Consider the following 20,043-nt stretch of genomic DNA (forward strand, 5'->3'; position numbering starts at 1 on the left):
TGTGTTTGGGTGTGACTGAGGTTGTTGGAAATGCTTATGCTGTCATCCATCGGTTATCCCTGGAACACTTTTGATTTGGTATATTTTCTAACTTTTTACACATCCTTCCTTTGCCACGGACTCGAAATAATTCTGACAATGTTATAAGTAGGCCATGGATTTTCCGGTGTTTATTTAAGGGGGCGACGTCTTTCGGTGTAATTTTTATTTGGAAGATGTCGTGCATGTATTTCAGTGATCCGCCTTGAATGGACGCTAAAACCGGCGACTTTCAGAGGTAAAAAAAGGAACTTGTGAAAAACAAGATTCTTGCCCAAGAGAGGAGGCTTTCAACGAAAACAACCTTAGCTATGCTCCGTCTCACGATAACTTGGCAAACTGTGGAGGCTATGGCCCCCACGACCTAATAACGGCGTCGGAGCGAGGCACGTGCGGGAGCGTTTGTGTAACTGCGCCATATGCGCAGCCTGGAGGAACTGGCTGTCGTCTGCTGCCAGAGTCATCTGCTGCGAAGCCAACCAACTTCGGATGAATGTCTGCCGTCGCAACATTGCCGTACGCTAGAGTACCAAGCTCTTCGGGAACAGTTCATCACACAACCATACGCTCAATTTACCTTCGAGCACGTGGCGAGTGCTAATGTCAGGACGACATTTTGAGCAGAAGTGGTCGATTATAGACTCGGGCAGCTGTCTATGGGCGTCGCAGTAACCCGCCTTCAGTTTTTGTTTCTTATTCCGTTCGCTTCACTTCATCATTGCCACAGCAGGATAGGTTATGGCCGCTTTAGGTGCTACTGTGACCTTCTCCCCAGCATAGGTTTTTGTGGAGGCCTGTCAACGCCCGCTTCAGTGGCTTGGTATCTCGGTAAGACAAGAAAAAGTCGGCAATGGCGGCACAATGGCGCGTGTTGAAAGCGTTTATACGGCTGGGATAGTTCAAACATTTTTCAAAAGCCATATTGTTATTGGAAAAGGCTTGATCCGAATTAAACATTGTTGAAAAGATGCCTACAACTACCTTTTGTTGCAGACGGCGCTGTTCTTGTGGCGGTAACGAGGCCTCCGTGGCCCCGACCACGGAGTGCTGTCAGGTGCCTTGCTTCGACGCCCTTATTGGGTCGCGGGGAACGCAGCCTTCACATTTCGCCAAGTTATTGTGTAGTGTAGAGCAAAAATTTTGAGAAATTGGTGCTTTTTGGTTTGAACCGACGTTGTATTTCTGACAGTGACGAATGTTTACTTTTTTTTTAACAGATTTTCTCATTTTGGACTGACGGATGTTCATCGGCATTTCTCGGTTAAAACCAGAAAGTCTAGGGCGATTATTTTCTATGGGTACTGTATAGATTTCATTTCGACAATACTGCAATACCTTCAGACCAGGGCTACTTGATAGATGGTGCCAGTGTGTTTGCCCGTCGTAGGCGGCCACAACACTTTTGGTCACACTCATGCAAATGTGTAGTGTTGTGCGAATATTCAAATTTTTTAATAGTAGTTTAGAATATTCATACTTTTCAAAGTGTTGATTGCGGCGAGTCAGCCTCGTTGAGTGCACTTCTCACCAAGCACGTGTGCATTGTGGCAAAGCAATACCTGCGAAGCCTGCGGGCTCCACTGGTTTGGCTTGCCCGCAGTGCACAGGTGCTCAAGTGAGAAGCACACTCAGTGGGGCAGCAATGTGTTCGGCAGCAATGCCTTGACAAGCCACGCTCATCATTCATGCTTGGCTCGTTTTTTGTCAAGTTTGAAATGGAAGAGAGAATATGGGCATATTGCAAAGAAATTTATAAATCCCCACGATTAGGATGGCTGCTACAATTTTGTCAATTACATGTCACGCCTCAAGTATAGCAACGGTAGGTTAAAATTAACTGAGCTTAGAAGTGGACAAGTGGAAGGCTGGGTTGGGAACAACCTTTGCAAGTTGAGCTGAATTTTTTTTTTAAGCATGGTGCATGGTGATGAAAGGCTTGGAGAAACTACTTGATTAGAAAAATTTAGTTTGAATTCGCTTCAAACTCAAAACCCACACTTTGCACGTAACTACAAGTGTGTGAACCAGTCCAATTTAGCAAATGCTGCGGATGAAAATTTAAGAAGAGCACAAGCATCGCATCCCTGCCAGGTGGGCCTACCCGTATGCACCGCGTCATCGCCCGCCTTAGCAAGCCACGGGGCGGCAGCGTGCCAGCGTGTCCCAGCCGCGACCGCCTGTGCACGTACACTCGCGGCACCCCTTCAGCTCCTTGCCGACTTTTGCGGCGACCTCTTCCGCCACGGCCTCGAAGAACTCGCTCGGCTTTCCGGCCTCTACAAACGCGATTTGGAACGCCGATCCCCGCGTGGCTGCCGCAATCTTGGCGAGTATTCCCGCGCGCGACGGGTAGTCGAGGTAGTCTTTTCCAGTCTTGCTCGGCGGGAAGACGAGGCCGTCCGCGCGGACCCCGTAGATTCGCTTGCCGCGGTCGACCGTCGGGTAGTTGGAGAAGGCGTAGAGGGTGGCGCCAGATGCCTCCACCTTGGCGTGCAGGCCATCCAGTTCTGCTCGGGAGCTCTGCGGTGAGGAAACAGGGGAAGAAGTCCTGAGGGGGAACACGGCTTCTGGAGCTTTTTGATATAACTTGTGATCCAATATGCGTGAAATTTTCAAAGCTTACTCATATTTACAATCTGCGTACAAATATGTAGTTGGCTTTAGTGTAGCTTAATTAGTTCTGTTAATGTTGAAAAATTTATTTACAAAGATTATGGGCACAATTAAGACGAGTCCAAATACTGAAATCAGAAAATAAATATATCTCTGCAGGCTGAAGGTACACAAAGTCCAATAAACTATGAATGGAAGTTCTAGGATGATTTATATGGTGTTAATGACACTTCCAAATTCTGTAGTTTCAGTTACTTTTCGCAGGAAGTATAGGCAGCATCTAAAAAAAAAAGCTGATTCCATATTTTACATATTTTTACCCCTTATGGGAGGATACCTTGCTTATAGACCTACCAGAGAAACAAACAATTATAAAGATAAGATGTGTAAAAGTGTGGAAAAAGTTATTTAAAAATAATAAAAACAAGCATCCACAGACCCGTTTCACTATGCCTTCAAATCAATATTTCAAAATAAATTTGTTTCACGAAAATAAATTAAGACAAGGTGAAAGTGTTTGTAGATCTTCCAAAAATGTTTTTTTTTAAATTTCTTTTTATTTCAAGGAGCAGTTTCCTTTAAAAAGGGTTCAAAATGGATGAAAGAACAACTTTAGACAGACAAACAGCAATCCACAATTACATTGTGGCAATTGTGCAGATAGGGCCATTTATTCTCAATGCACAATATTTACATAAAACAATCTAGTACATAAGTTACTTTTTCTTTTAATATCAAACTGACGCTTGGCCAATCCATTCCTTGGTTATGCACCAACAACTCAAGGACAACAAGAACAGCAGCAGGAGTTTTGTCTTTGTTCTGTTTTCTTTGCCCTTTTACTTATGCTCTCTTACAAAGACCCCCGAGTTTTCCATTCTTAAAAACCGGTCGTGTCGACTTGTTCGTCAGTATTACCGCCGCTGTAGTGCAATGTGTTTGAAAATTCCATAATGATAGGACTACTAGTCACATTCACATTAAATGCCCATTATCTACCAACACAGAAACAGAACATAATGTACAACTAGAACAATTGTGCATAATTTAATTTTCTGCCTTGAACTGTGCTTCAAACCTAAAACAAAATCCAATGCTTCCCCTGAAATCCAGCATTCCAAATTTAAAAAATTGGAATGCAGTTTGTGACAGTGGAATGAAACATTGTCAACTGTGAGATAACTTCTAAGATTAGGATGCAGCAGTGTCCAACAAGACTTTCATTAGTGGAAAGTGAACATTTGAAACTAGGATAATGTTCTAAACTCCTGTTAGGACAAGTGCCCAGAAACCATCATTCCAGTTCCAATGGCATTGTGCAGCACAGACAGCAACAAAACTATCTTCTCCCGATTCTCGCCGACACACCAAGTCACGAGGTTGTTAAACTTCGGACACCGAATCCTTCAACGGGAAATAACAGCTCCGAACGAAGTCCACTTACATTGAAATCATTGGAGGCAAATGCCAGGATGACCCTGGTGGCTTGAGCATCAAAAGGCACGGTATCCAGAACGTAGTCAAGAAGAGAGGCGAGGTTTACGGTGCTGTGCTTGCCGTCCGACTTGACTGCTTTCAACAACTTGCTGGCAGTGTCCACGTCTGACATGAAGAAACCCCTGCGGAAATCCATTCAACATTTAATTTTGAGCGCACACTTGGCAAACAAAGGAGGAAGGGCAAATGGCACTAGTACAGCGAGAGATGAAAGACAGAATGCTTCAAGACACTTTCTCTTGGAGATCGCTTGAGTTATCTTCTGATACACAGTGCTAAGTGAAATCAGAAAATCACTTCAAACTTTTGAATAAACATAATGGTTCGTTCTGAAACTTTGTCATCTGGTTGGGACCGCTAACGGTACGTTTGGGCAGAGCATGAGTGTTTGGCAATGCACAGTTTATTTTTGCAGAGACAAAAACCCTGTAAACCTTTTTTTGGGACACCTTGTATATCAGTGCCCTCGCACGCAGACCTATTTTCAGTTATTCTCGCCGAATAATGCGAGGTGAGCACAGTTATGCAGTCTAGCTATAGTTTAATTTGCGTGTACATTGCTAGTAGTACTTCAATCATGAATTCACCGAAATAAAAAAGAAATCACCTCGCTAGTACATGGTCTGAAGATAAATATCGGAATTCCAATTGGATTACCACAATCTTGTTTGCTCGAAAGGACAGTTGTCGAGAAGAAAATATTATTTCAGTTAGAATTACCTGGAGCGACTTTTTACATTCTCAGATGGCTAAATGACAACACGAAATTATGTTTTAACCTGCACACATGCACACAGAGAAAAAAAACAAAAAACAAAAAAAAACGAGATATTCTTGTTGTATTTTTACAGTAATAACTGCGTCAGATGGTTTAAAATGTGACAGCTTGGAAAATCTGCGTCTGGCTGTTCCGCTTCTACACCAAAAGAAAAGAAGAAAGCTGAAACAAGCATGCTCTCAAGCTCTTTCCTGATACCGAGAGAAAAATGCAAATTGCTTGGCTGCACCGTGCTATGCTCGTACACAAAAAACACAGCTGAGGCAAAGTGCTGGCCAATGCATTCGTCATTGGCGGGTTTGAACCTTGGACAAGGGACCCGCAATCCGACGGGGGCTTATTGCGGAGATGTGGAACTGAGATTTTGGTTGCACATCGAGAGATCCCCAGGTGATTGAAATTAATCCAAGGTCCTCCACTGGGGCTGAGGATTATTGACTAAAACCGCCAAATTTGACTAACTTCACCAACTTAAAAACTATATACATATATATATATATATTTTTTAGATAGGGTTTGAAAGAGGGGCCAGTGCAAAAAGCTACGAAGACTGACAATGCACTGGTCCTTTATATAGTTCGCATATGTGCCTACATAAATGGACAGAAAAAAAAATGCATATAGGTGTAAGTTACAAACTCAAACATAGTGATCAGAATCTTCCCGATAATAGAGAAGTATATATAAATAATGAGAAAACAAACAATGAAAATAATTGGCGCAGCTTGTTGGGCGAGTTGGTACTGGGTATTCAAAAACATGGTAGCACTCCAGACGAGGACAAAGTAGGAGACTGGACAACAGAGGGCGCTGTGTCGTCCAGTCTCTAGGTGGCGTAAGCTACCGCCCGATCCAAAGGGCTCAGCCGGATTCATCCATCCATCCATCCACCTTACTTCAGTTCAGTTTATTATGTCTCAAAGGCATTTCTAATGAAACGCATTACATGAGGGGGGATCAAATGACATATTATGTAGATAGCAGAAGAGTGACGACAAGTTAAAAAACCGGAAAACGCAAAACTACCAATAGGATAAATTGAAGATCAACACTTTTCAGATGTGCCTTCCAGAGTTCACGGATTGTCCACAGGCTAGATTCACAAACAGTCAAAGCTCGTTAATTCAAACTCTCTTAATTCAAACTAACGTGCAGATCTCATTCTATGCGTCTCTATGGGAGAAAACTCTCGGTAATTCAAACTTTGCTTAATTCAAACAAATTTTCGGTCCCTCGCGAGTTTGAATTAACGAGATTCAACTGTACTATGATTTCAGGAAGGGAATTTCAGTTAGTAATAGCGAGAGAAAGTGGAGAACTTTGTCCTCGTCTCACCATGCTTTTGAACGCAAAATACACAATATACAGGAATGATTGAATACATATATATAAACAGATAACCTAAATCCCCTAACAGCATCAAAAACAAAATCTTTATTAGCTAAATTTTTTTTTTTACAATACAATGAGGTTTACATTTTATTGAAATTTGATATCGCAACCTACCAGTAGTGCTCTGCATTTAAAAAAAAGAAATTGTAAATGATTGCGTATAGAAAAAATCGTAGGGTGCAGGCGAGCTGGTGAATATTAACCATGTTGAATTAGCCTGAGACTGGGGTGGAGAGCTGAGTTTGAGACGTCGTCCTGTCTATTTTCTGTCCCTTCTACGTTTTGATGTTTCTTCCCTATTCCAGTCTCAGGTTATTCAACATGGTTGTTTGCGTATAGTTTACATCGGATGTGTTTTTTAACCAAGTTGATCATTTGATATTGCGAACTCTGCTTTTCGTAATTAATCCGGGTAAGGGGCGTTCTTTGTGCAACATGATGCAATGTATACGACAATGTTTCTGTTTGGCCTGCAGCAACATAGAACTTTCTTTTCAAAATTACATGTAGTAATTTAAAATAATATACTTGATTTGCTTTCAAAATACTGCATGTGCTGAAAACTAGTTGAGAGTGCAGTTGTCTAATGTTCCCCCTATAATTCTGAAATATTCAAAGAACTTTTACATGTAGAGTTAGTCATTTGCTCTAATTCTTGATGCCAGAAACACGCGAAGGAACTTACTCTCCCGTAGTGCGGATGTAAGGGCGTCCATGCTCGTCGCTGCCGCCGAACGCAAACACATGCTTGGTCCGGTAGCCGAGCTTGCCGAACACGGCGTGTACCTTGGCCAGGAGACTCTTGGCGCCGGACAGGACGGAGCTCAGGGCCTCGGTAGTAAAGGTGCCCTCGGCCACTACCACACCCACTTCCAAAACTTTCGAGGACTTGGTCCTGAATGTCTTATGGCCTTCCGCTTCGGGTCCATCATGGCAGGGGTCTGCAGAGGCGTCGGCACCAAGATAGGTTAGAAGATGGGTTCGAGACTTATTGTATGTTATCCTCCTTCTTTTCGTCCGTCGTCCCCGGTTTCAATTATGTGGAAAGTGTGTCTGACTACCAAAAAAGTGATCTGGAACAGCAACACCGGATGTACAATGTGGACCAGACAGCGCATTGATCCCTCGAAGAGGCCGTACAAATCGGTTTCTTAACAGATTGCAATCTAATTTAGCGCATAGGTGCAATATAATGGTGCATTTTGTTTAGTAAAATTTGAAAAGATGATCCAGACACCACCTGCACTTAGGGCTTTCGCAGCCAGGTGTCGTCTTTGCGTGAAAAAGGTCCGTCGGAGGGGGATAATTTCTCATGCTTCTGTCTCGATACTGGCAGTGTCAGAGACTGACACAAGTACAACTACGAATCCTAGTCTGTTGCGCCGGACCGTCGGCCTCATTAAGAGTCCCCCCAGATAATGCATATGATGAACGAAAACAAGCCTGTGCCTATCCATGCAATTACTACTACTTCATGGGTTTCTGCAGCGTTTAATCGTCATACAATTTTTGAAGTTTCAATAGAAACTGAGCACACTTATGCCTTTTCTGTATTCAGTGTGGCTGCTGAACTGCTGGCTACATTAATCCATCACAATGTATGGTTGTTCATCAATCACAGTGGTAACTAAAGAGCTGCCTCCAAAAGTAAGCCAAATTGATGTGAGCTACGACCTCTGCATTGTCGATATTAAGCTGCTTTACCATATGTAGTTTGATATAGAGATGCAGCTTCAACCACCAAGAAGTATTTTAAAATCTGATTCATTATTTATGGAAATTGTTGTTCTTGGGGCATTTTCGGGCTAAGTTGTTTAAAGGCTTCATGCATTCCTTCTCGTATTAGACCAAAACAGCATCACCAAAAAACCCTAATACAACTCAACAAGATCTGGCAAAAGATATCAAAATTACTATATACCTGCCAAACAGGAAAATCTAGGGTCAAGAAAGCCCTCAGAAATGTTGGTTGGTAATGTGACTTCCCCGTTTTTTTATTTTTAGTTGTTGTATTTTTATATTAAATGTCTCGCTCCATGTCTCTTTCAATAACTGCTAGGTGCTGCCAGTCAAGCCCAATCTGGCTTTGCGCAGGTCGGTCTCTGTATATGTTTCTTAGCAAGCAGTAAATGCTGATTGGTTGATTGTTTCTAACAAATCAAGCTTCGTAAGGAGAAAAACGAACCACAGTGCACATTTTCTATCTGGAATCCGTGGTGGGTGCAGATTGCTGCCACGGCATTGAAGGTGTCGCAGATGCTGCGTTCAGCCGTGACGTCCCATTCGCAGACGTCCCGGACAAACTTGTCGATCTTCATCTGCGCCAGGCAGTGCTTGAGCGACTGGGGCATCTGTTGCGTGCAGTCCTCCGTGCTGGCTTGCAAGTTCTTCAGCGGTGCGACGAGCGCTTTGCATTCAGCATAGCCACTGACCTCGAAGCCGGCGGCAAGTTCGGCAGTGTCCTTTGCTGCTTTTCCGTTGGGAAGCTGGAAGGGAGTTTATGGGCATTAAAAGGACACTCAAACAGATTTTAAGATTAGCTTTCTATGGTGCAAACTGAACCTACGTGCCCTATGCATCCTGGAAAACCAGCAACTACAATCATGCATGGTCTTTTCTCCTATTAAAAATACAAACAAGATTGCAACATGATGCTTTGCTCTAAGCATCCCAGAAAATTAAAAAAATTACGAACGTGTGTGGCCTTTATTTCTTCTAAAAATGTGACCCAACACTGAGACACAACCCCTTTTTCTGGCATTCATCTAAAAAAAATGAGCGTGTCGCAATGCTTGGTCAAGTTTTTGCTAAAAAAAAAAAATATATATTTTTTTTATTTTTGTTTTTCTGGGATGTTTAGGGCACATGTGTTGAGTGGTGTCATAAAAAAGCCAATCTCAAAATCCATTTTAGGGTCCCCTTAAATAGAAATAGAAACTTAAAGTAAAAGGAGCATCAAGGTGCACTCAGCAACAAGCCTTGCCTGACTCAAACTGGAGCTTTCAATAATTAAAAGACTGGCTAAAAATCATGAAGTGATCTCGTAGTGATTTTGTAAAAGGCACAGCTGATTTCAGCTTCTGTTTTCATGGAGAAGACGTTATGAACATAAAACCTACACAGTCTTTCAATACTGAAGTTCTTAATTCATGGGCAAAGAAGCTGCGGCCAGCCTCTGACAGTGGTGGGCTGTTGGTAGAAGACACCACACTTGCCTCGAGATCATTTTGCACATCTCCATCCGCGTTGCCGAGCACTCCAATGAGGTTTCCATGGTGCGTGGGGTCCAGGACAAAGGTGCAAAAAAACTTGACTGAGTCGCAGTAGACGTGGAGACCGTGACCTTGGATTCTTGTGAGCCTGCCCTCTCGGTACACAGTCACCTTCCTGGAGGGAACGCCGTGACAGACGGTCGTTCACACCAAATCGTTTTGCTCCTCTTCAAACGCCTGCACACTTCGCTAAAGTCTTTTAGAAGCCGCAGTTAATGATGTCATTCTGACTGCGAGACTATGAAAGTAAATTCTGCGAATTTATGTTGCACAAAACCCAGTTACAAGCACTGTTACTGTAAAGGACAGTGCCCATGCATATTCCTGTGCCCATAACTTCAGACAACGCAGTGTCAGAAAGTTAACATTTGCGTGAACCTTTTATTGGTACGTTTCTGTTACTCGTACCTAACATCCACAAGAGAATATGAAAGGGCAGTGTCTTTCCTTCTTTCCATCCGTGCACATGCTGCAAAGGAGCATGGTTCATTTCTGCTCTTAACGTGCATGTGTGTGCTGCAGGGAAGTGCATATCTATACTTCTCTGCATGCATACGTATGCTGCAGAGCACTACGTTATTTTGAGGGCTACTGTGCATGTCTAAAGGTTTATATTATACTCTGTACAGACTATATAGAGGTGTGGACTATATAAGGATATGTTTAACCAAGATGATTGATTACTACATGATGTCATAGATTTTGTGAATGACAGGTTATGGTAATTGTGATTCCTGTAGGATACAAGCCTTTTTGTGCACTAATACAGCAGGCATTTTTCAAGGTTTGCTGTGTATGAGAATGTAGACGGTTGTAGACTATGTAAAAAAAAACTTCCTTCTTAAGCTGAAATTCGACCCCGTAGAATACACATAAAGTGCGGACCATAGTCCAGACAATCTGGTACCTTTTTTGACTTGCTGCATCTTTACACTTAATTTTAAAAGTAAGGATCAAAACCCTCTGCCACTGTCTATTCATTGCAGCCTGCATCCTTACCTCTAATTTCAAATGTGAGGACCAAAACACTTGTCTATCATTGATCATCACTGTCCATCCCTTCGACCAATCACTCACCCCGACGAAGTGATAAGCGGCAGGTGAACCGGCGCATCGCTCCCGTTCACAAGGACCTTGCCACTGAGACCGGTCACCGTGATGGACACTTCGGGAAAGTCAATCAGCAGGTCCTCGGCGGTGCTTGTCACGCTGAACTGACGTCCAGCCACATCGTGGGAGAGCAGGTAAGTGCAGTACGAGGCAGGATACGTCGGAAACTCCACGAAGGCTCCGTCAAAGGTCATGACGTGGCCCTTGCCGAAGATGGCCGCCAGTTTCTGGCCCCGTTGCAGACGAGGAAGGGTCCAAGTTTTGGTAGGGTGCTCTGTCATGAGCTTCGCCAGGAAGTCCTAAGTGCGATAAGGGTAGCGACCAATAAAAATCCTGGGAACAATTCCCTTAAAGCAAAGGTTCTCAAATTGAGTTCCCCATAGTGCCCTCATGAGTTCCCCAAACTCAAAAAAAACTCCAAGATTACCCACCATAAGGTGTTTTCGAGGCGGCAGGTGCGGCAGTTCTAACGAGACCTCTCTCATGCCTGGCAAGCCCACGGGACGGGTGTAGTAGATTTTGGCCAACTTGGCCGAGAATCCGGGAATGTCGGACACCACGGCGTGAAGTGCAGAGTCTAATCTGAAGTAGTAGAACGCCCAACCTGGAACACACAACCAAAAAAACAAACCATAAAAAAATGAAAAAAAAAAAAAAAAAAAAAGCTGGAAGTCTTTTTATGAGGGCAGCTTGGTAAGTTTTGGCCTCGCGCAACTAACAATTACAAAAAAAGAAAAAAGAGCTTTTTTTTTGTTTTATTTTTAGTCCTTGGTGGTACAGTAAGAAGACATAAAAACATTCAACGAAGAATATTTAGAAATGTTGATTCTAAAAATAAGAGATGCAACTACAGTCACTGACAAAATGAGAACGGTGTGGCGTCTTTTTCGAACGCCTGGCCTTCAATACTCGCTCGTTGCCTTCCACCATGCTTTGACCGCACGTGAATGCTCAAAGCCCGAAAGACGCTGAAGAGTTATCGAAGTTAGAAGGCGTGTGCCGGAAACGGGACAACTGACACTCTTCCCTGCCGTCATCACTTCGTCAGCGACCATGGTGTTCCCGCCTGAACAAGGTTATGTTAGACGTTACTGAAATTATAAAGGCGGGGATGGACCAAATGACATACCATAATATCCTGTAATACCCATATTTTCGGCTCTATTTGCTATTTCTTTTTAAACACCAAAAGATAGCCCACTCCTAGTGATCGGGGTGCTTGAATCAATGATTGCTTCGACGTAAATGCGGCTAGTTAGCTATGGCGGGGTATAAGCGAACACTCTTGACTGGGAAGTACTATCGGGGAAAACTGAAATACGAACAGAAAAGTGCGTTGCTCGTGGTACAGGCTGCGTCGCCTGGAAGTGAGCCTAAAAGCGAGGGTGTGTGGCCAACTCCGATGTGTATACGCCCCTCACTCGGTGCTCTCCAAGCTTCGGCATTGCGCCTCTTAGTGTGCTGAAAGCTATCAACGCTATCGTTGTTTGCCCGACGCGTGTGGCGTGAGAAAGCTCGCCACTAGTAGCAGCTGGAGCGCGCACTCAGCCAGCACGCTCTAGCTCCTCTGTTCATATTTTACCCTGAGAGTACAGTCACCTTTGCTTCACTGCCTCCCGCCGCAGTAACGAGTTTATACTCTGTTTCACCTTATAATGTACCGCAGGAAAGGCTACAAGTGCGAGCTTCTTGCTCAGGGCACAGTCTTGGCGGCACAAGCTCTCATGCATTAAGGGCAGCCGCCAACGCTATAAGCTCGCGCTTCTAGCCTTTGCTGCGGTGCAACATAAGGTGAAACGGAGTATAGCAGGGATGCATAACCTAAAATTATGAGTTTTTCAACTAGTCTCGAACGCACACTACTTATTTTCACCAGTTTTGCTCTCGATTTTAGGTGGGCTATCTCTCGGGACATTAAGTACTGTAAGCGACTCAGTTTTGGCAAATTGGACCAAAGCTCAAAATTTGTGATTAGTATTTGCGGGTGCTAACTTTTGTGAATCGAGAGGACCAGAAGGAATAAAATCAACTTCTTGATTCGGGTGACCGTGAATTCAGCTTATTGCATTATTTTCTTTCAAATACTTTACACACTTATGTCATTAATAGAATGTCTGTAATAATCACGCGAGAACCTTAGAATGCGAGTTTTCTTGTTGCTAGATTGTTGCTCGAGGAAGCACAGCATCTCAATATAGCTTCCAAAGTGTTGACATTTCGCCCAACTTGTTTGCGAGATTAATCATTCGCTGGACCTATTTTTTGCCGATGATATGCTAACCCCCACCCTCTTTTCAAAATACAAGCGTCCGCCCCTGCGTGCGCGTGCCGGCCAGTTGTGTTGTGTTGTGTCGGCCGCGCACCCTGGATCGTGCGTAGCCGACACGGCGTCCAGGTTTTTCTAAATTATTCACAAAACACGCACATCACTTTTCAGTTACTCAGTCTCTTGCGACAATCATGGATGACATCGGCAAAAGCATGCGGTGTCTCAATGAAGGAGAGGACGTGCTCAACTGCGATCATGTCACAAAGTGCAGCGCTGCACTAGAGCCGACGGCGGACAGTGTTCGCATCGTCGCGTGCTGCAGCCCTCCGCACTGCATGTACCCGGTTCAAAAGCATGTTTTGAGTACTGCGGCATGCAGCAAGTGCGCACCATATTGCCACAAAAAAATATGCCGCGAGCGCGGAAACAATGCGACGTACGCTAGGCGAGCGCTGGCGTCGGAGTTGTTTGCCACGCGGAGATTGTTTGTGGTGGTGATGATGATGATAATGAAACTGCGCCCCCTATAGTTCGATCTCCTCACCAATAGTGACACATACCTGGGATCGATTGATGGAAGGCAGCACGAGCAAATCCTGATGCAACCATAGCTTTTTGTGCGAGTGCGGTGCTTGTAAAAACGATGGGATCGTAGAGGGAGTGGAAGGTTCCAGCAACTTCAGATGCCGTTGCCACAGTATGGTGCACGCCTCGGAGAAGCTGTTGGGAAACCAAAAGGCAGCAAAAACTCAAATTGCAAACATGAAAAAAAAAAAAAATTGTTATGGAATTTATTTTGAATTTACAAATTGTGAAGTTTGAAAACAAGCCTAATCTTTTTGCTAGTTTTTTTTTGTTTTTTCCTAACTTTATTCAAATACAAAATGAAGCACCATTTTAGTATTTTGAGCCTTCCTTCTTTGTGTATGAACCTTTTCTATTCACTGAGCTAAACATTAAGCAGATTGTGATACTTTTATCAGTTTATTTATTTAGGCTCTATGATCTTCATTCTTTTAACCTCCTAACTGTGTAAGACACCTTTGGACATGATGGAACCTAACTCAGTTACACCATTTTACAGTGACGTATTACATATCCATGTCCAATATTCAGTTCTTTAATTTCACACACATATTTGGTATCAGTACATGGTCACAAAAAGCTGTCTTTGCGAGTGTAACCCCAGGTTTACAAAGGTGAACACCCTGAAGACACAGCGTCCGACAGTTCATAGACCAGCCAAATTATCTAGCGTCGTCTTCAGCACTGCAGCTGAGCTTCAAAACACCAAAGCATTTTCACTAAGTGCTTAGAAAAAGGTTAGCTAAAACTATACTGTCTTTAGTCTAGGAACGACAAAAGACACTTTCTGTTGCACGTCTCGGTAGCACCACATAGCTCAAGCTCATGCACATCTAAACATAGATGAAGCTGGTAGTTGCCTCGACGGCTCCCAGTTGGCTCGATGATGGCTCGGCGGCCCCAGTTGGTAGGTTCGAGACCTGGCCGAGGCACCCGCGGTCTGACGGAGGCCAAGGGCCCGTTTTCACGCTTGCGTTTGCTTGCGACCGAGTTCTCGCGATCTCTTACGACTAGAGAACACCCCGTCATGCTGGCAACACCTATGATGTGGCCCTGGAATCGCGTTTTGATGGAGCGAAGGTTTGGCGGTATTTTCAAGATCAAATTTTGCACCTAAACTTGACAACGTTCATAACATTGTCAAAAAATTTTTGAGCCCCCCCCCCCCCCCCCCCCCCAAAAAAAAAAATATATATATAATGTGCGGAAAAAAAATAAAAGAAAATATACAGAAATGCCAAGTATTCCATGGCTAAACCATGAACAGCTCCAGAGTGTTCTCTCGTAAAAGGTTTTGAGGATTTAATGCACACAATTGTAAGCAGTCGCAAGCGTGTGAACTACCCTTTATGGAGAAAAATCCCTGAGTGCTCTAAATTACACCCTAGTCCTCTGCTGGGGCATGCCAGATGCCCTTCGTTGGTTTGGCACGTGAAACCCCTGACCTTAACTTTTGATGAAGCTGGCCACTGCCGTTGGAGGCAACTATGATGCAGCGTGGAGGAACCAGTCATGGGGTTACCTGCGCAATCACGGTGTTCGTCAGTTCTCCAACCGGCATATCGATCAGTGGGTGGAGCATCCTGTTAAGTGGGTGGTTCCTGTCGTTGAGCACCAGTGTCGCGCTGTGAAGCCAGTTTGCCGCGAACGATTCGGATGTCAGGAGCAGTTTGGCTAGCAAAGTCTCGTTCACTATGCCCGTCAGCACGTTTCCAAAGCTGCGAGGAACGACCACCGCCTTGAAGACCCTCGCTTCTTTTCTCTCTTGGTCGGTCCCCTGAAAGAAAAAAAGATAACAAATTCAAAGACTGACAAAAACAAAAACCCACTAAAACCTCTCAAGATTCGAGATCAGAAAAATAAAAGCTCACTATAACCCGTGTCTGCTTAATGTTTCGAACTGACAAACATCCTGAAATTCTGATCTCAAAGGTTCTGAAGGCCTTAATTTACATAAAAATTTATCTAATAATGAAGATAAGAAAAGGAAGAATGATTATGTGCGGTAAAAATTATAAAAAAAAAAAATTCGGGAGAATATTGGTGTGTACAAAGAGCCCATTCGGGCTCCATTGCTGCCAGGTTTTTTTTCCATTTCTTCGGAGCCAATATACCCATCAAGAGAATGTGCATATACCTCACCAACGATTCCTAAGGACTCTTCTACTGCTATTCCAATGAGGCAAATGCAGTTCTCTAATACAATATAACTCATCCATGCACTTGCTTACTTGGGAGAACCACTAGGCCTGATTCCCAGAAAAACAGGGCACAAACAGGGCACGAACAGGGCACAAACAGGGCATGACCACACAAACAATGTTTTAAAAAAAAGCATACTTCAAATATAAAAATAACTTTAGTGCGCACCACATGCAGCAGGAGTACAAGTTACCGTAACAAAGGCAAGAGCTGCACATAAAATGACATTTGTGCTACGAAAGGGAGCACGGCATCGCATGTATTATACATTTTAACCTCGTTACAGCAGGCATTCGGTTATAACATACTGATTTGTTAGGTTTGGTTAGTTTTCCTATCTATGCCATTGAGACAACTTTGCTTATCATAAACCCTGTTATAAAGTACATTCATATATAATGGACTATAAGGGAGTTTGTAAGTACTTCACCATTCCATTATAACGGACCCTTCGACAGCAGTCATTATTTCGAACATTGACTTTGGTTCAGTACCGGTGGCATCCATTTAGCTGATTGCTATCATCGCGCTCAGTGCCCAGCGAGCCTTGCATAACCCAAAGTACACAGGGATGACGATCACCAGTAAAGCTCAATAAAAAATCACTACCTCTTAAGGGGGGACATGGGCCTGAGGTTCAAAATTTTTTGAAAAAATGCATTTTTTAATTTCGAGGTTTTCAGTTTTAGAAACTAATTATGCAAACTTACACTAAATTTCATAACCATGCGCCAAATAGTTACGTTGATATAAAATATTTTCAACGCATTGTAAAGCAGTAACAAAGTAAAGGAGTTCAATGTTTGAATGCATTTTTCTCAGTTCCACTTTTTGCTGCAAATTTTATACGAAGGAATCTTTTGTTTGAGGGTAAAATTATTTTGATACCACAATCAAGATGTTTCTTAACTGAAATTTACTGGGGAATTGGGCTATCTACTTTATATTGTTTTACATTAAAGTCCTCATTGAGAAAAAAATTATGTTTTAAAAAATTGACATAGGACAGATATGCATCTCATATTTTGAGGTAATCACTCTTCCTGAAATATTTACATTTAAGTTATAAAAACTAGATAGCCCAAAGTCCCACATCCCCCACTTGATACTCAAGCACTTAAAATGGTGCCTAATAGCTTCCTTTGCATATCATAGATTTCTTAACGAAGAGTGACACATCTTCTTATGCAGGTATGTAAAGTTGCCCTAGATAGCTGAAAGTTTGCACAGCACACCTACATCTGAAGTTAAATCTCCCCTGCTAATTTCATTCCGATCACTTGAGTAGTTCAAAAGTTCAACCTCTAGCCAGTGTCCCCCCTTAAAGCTCAGAAGATTCAATAAATATCCATCCTCATTTTGACAATCTCGCTGGTTAGAACAGAATCAAGTCAAAGTCTGTAGTAGGAGTATCTGTAATTCTGCATACTTCGTTTACAACAGACAAAAATCTTCATTGCTATCAAGGTCTGTTATAATGGGTACATACCTACTAAGATTCATGAGGTGGGAACTACCCTTGCATCTATGCATATATTCCTGCTGTTGTCACTATAAATTCTTTCCATTCACAAAACCCATCGGCTCTTTGAGTGCTCCACGGAAAAGAAGACACCCATGTGTGTTTCGCCAAATATGAGAAATATATTTTGCACTAGTAAAATATTCACACATAAAATCTGAAAATGCGGAGGTGTATGTTTTGTTCCACTTAAAAAAAAGAGAGAAAAAAGTAACTTCTTCCTAATCTGATAAGTCACTCTCTGACTCCGTCTGCCGTTCAAGAAAAAAGTAAATTAGAAGCGAGTCAAAAATGCAAAAGAAAGCCTTTAAGACGAACCAACGTCGCTTACCGGCCGAGTGTCGTATATCTTTGCATCGTAAATGAAGGCTGCTCCACTTCGTTTGGGGCTCTTGGACAAGCTGATTTGTTGAGAGAGGGACTTGGACTGGTCCGTGATCCACTTGGCATCCAAGATCCAGCTTTCCTTCTCCGAATTGAACACAATCTCCGACGGCGATGTCAGCAAGTCCTGTATGAAACCTCGATTAGCATTGTTGGCTTTCCGAGTCCTCATCAGCGGCATCCAATAGTAACTTTTCGAATGCAGTCACATCTCATTAATATGGACCCTGTTAATATAAATACCCCCAAGTACAAACAACATTTTCGAGTGCAAACATGCATTTTTTTCTCAGTACGTACAATTTTCGGCCAAAATGGAGATGTCCATTTTAACGACGCATGACTTCACACTATGTACGGCACAAGTTAGAAAACAGTAGTCTTCTTTTGACTTTGAGCTGTCATACACATGGGACATCTCAAAAGAACTCAAAGGCGAATTGAGGGTTGCTGTAATGCTTATTAACGCGATAGTGTTAGGGAGCTCTTGTCGCAGAAAAGCCAGCGTCGGTTTCGGTGGTAGGGGAAAATCCTGATTGGTCGATAGGGAATTTCAAACAATTAACCCACAACGCTCACGTAAGACGTGATGTCACGTGTGGAATGAAAGAGATTAAAACATGACATGTAATGCCAATGAAAGGTCGCAGCGTGTCTCAGATGATTTCACTTAAAGGAATTCATTTTCCTTAAAAAAAATAATTTGAAGAATTTTAGGTGGGATTCGAAACCCCCCAACCCTCCTTTGCAAGCCAAACACGCTACAGGCTCGGCCACGCCGACACGGCTTGGGGACGAGCGGAAATTGATATGTTTAGCTATCGCACTCCACTCTTAAAGGTGAAGATTAAGTGTACTCCTGTAATTTTGATGAAACTATCGTGGTTAAAAACAATCAGCATATTGTCAGACTACTAGTATAAACGTCCCAGCAGCCCAGATGCTGTTTCTTAGTTCCACAAGAAATAACTTAGTGGGGCACTCGGCCAGGAGAAAGTGAGGTCTTTGTATTTTTAACTCATGACCCGTGTGGTTGCAATGGGGTAAATTCTAAGATCCACACACACCACCTAATTAGAATCTTTGTAGAAAATCTAGACTTCACATGTACATGATTGCAATGTAAATGGTACTAAGTGCATTGAGTTTATCTCCAACACATACATACACAGCTTGATGGCAGACTACGTACCGTGCTCCAGAACTTCGCTTCTTTGACGAAGGACTCGGCGTCCCATCGGCCGCGGATGCTCACTTTTCCGAGGGTGTGGGTCAGGTCCATGGCTTCTGAGCCTGGGTTGCCGAACTCAAAGACCTCTGCAGTGATTAGGGCAAGAACACCCATACTATATTCAATTGACTCTACTTGTTATTCTTAATTTAGTAGCATTATATTCTATCTGCTCATCTATTATTACCATTACTTAACACCGATTATAATTTCACCTTAGCAATTTCGGAACTCTAGCTGCAATTTAGTAGTGTGATTTAGAAGGATCATGAAAAGAAACTGTACCTGCCTGATCTTAGTTTTTTCAGATTCATTAAGCCATGCCCTCGGCAGCATTAGCAACAAAACGTCATGATAGCTATGTTAAAAGCTTGAACAGATATTCAACTTTATTTATCCTTCAAATATTAAATTTGGAGTCATGTAAACATTGAGTTAATTATTGGCATTCCTGTCCGCCCCCACATCACGTGATCGCAGTACAGTTTCAGTTTAAACACATCTGGGTCTTCTACTGTTTGGCAACAATCGTAACTATGCTGCTCGTTTCGCTATGGGCTCACATTCGTTGTGGAATGAGGTTGAGAAACATCATTCTGGAATAAAATTATAGTAAAACATAAAGTTAAGCAATTAAAAAAGTTGTAACACCAAGAGGATCGGAACCCAGAACTTCGCAAAGTCACTAGGAAGAAAAAAAGTGTGCGCATAATCACTTGACTCTACTAAACAGATTCGTTTTCGGGCCATTTATTTTTGCGAGCTAGCAATAGGACGTAGTATTTTGGTATTTTTCATGATTAGAGGTCGTGAGTTTTCCATAAATTTTTCTTTACCCCGGTCCTTGTCAGCAGTAGCTTGACATGCCGATCCTCAAGTGTGCAAAGGCGGCTTGTTTTGATTCCATTTACAGCCTTCTCGTCCTTTCTCTGCGAGCGGATTAGCACTTTTCTGGTCGAAGCGAAAACATATTCGCGGCTGGTCATTTGACGATGGGATCGGGACGTGGCTTGACCGATCCAAGTTGCAAACGATTCCCTCAGAAACTCTCCTCTGTGGCATACATACCGTAGGACGAACAACATACGGTGTCGGCGAAAGACTTGAAACCTAAAAGCCGACCGCGGTGTAATGGGCGGCGCTAGAGTG

The 20,043-nt window shown here is 43.0% G+C and overlaps 1 protein-coding gene across 1 annotated transcript in view; it reads right to left on the reverse strand.

Moving 5' to 3' along the window:
* Window positions 1-1,771: 1,771 nt before the first annotated feature.
* LOC8028373 overlaps window positions 1,772-20,043 on the reverse strand; it is a 46,164-nt gene continuing 27,892 nt past the window's right edge. Inside the window, exons 27-37 of the mRNA XM_040209084.3 lie at window positions 18,856-18,980; window positions 17,611-17,790; window positions 15,078-15,332; window positions 13,531-13,690; window positions 11,133-11,305; window positions 10,669-11,000; window positions 9,535-9,706; window positions 8,505-8,805; window positions 7,005-7,260; window positions 4,097-4,271; window positions 1,772-2,559 (exon numbers count right to left, since the gene is read on the reverse strand). Of these exons, the coding sequence (XP_040065018.2) occupies window positions 2,167-2,559; window positions 4,097-4,271; window positions 7,005-7,260; window positions 8,505-8,805; window positions 9,535-9,706; window positions 10,669-11,000; window positions 11,133-11,305; window positions 13,531-13,690; window positions 15,078-15,332; window positions 17,611-17,790; window positions 18,856-18,980 (2,522 nt within the window). The 3' untranslated portion in view covers window positions 1,772-2,166. The remainder of the gene's footprint in view (window positions 2,560-4,096; window positions 4,272-7,004; window positions 7,261-8,504; window positions 8,806-9,534; window positions 9,707-10,668; window positions 11,001-11,132; window positions 11,306-13,530; window positions 13,691-15,077; window positions 15,333-17,610; window positions 17,791-18,855; window positions 18,981-20,043) is intronic.

Source organism: Ixodes scapularis, unplaced genomic scaffold (genome assembly GCF_016920785.2).
Source record: "Ixodes scapularis isolate PalLabHiFi unplaced genomic scaffold, ASM1692078v2 PGA_scaffold12__126_contigs__length_90152505, whole genome shotgun sequence".
NCBI classification, from domain to species: Eukaryota; Metazoa; Arthropoda; class Arachnida; order Ixodida; family Ixodidae; genus Ixodes; species Ixodes scapularis.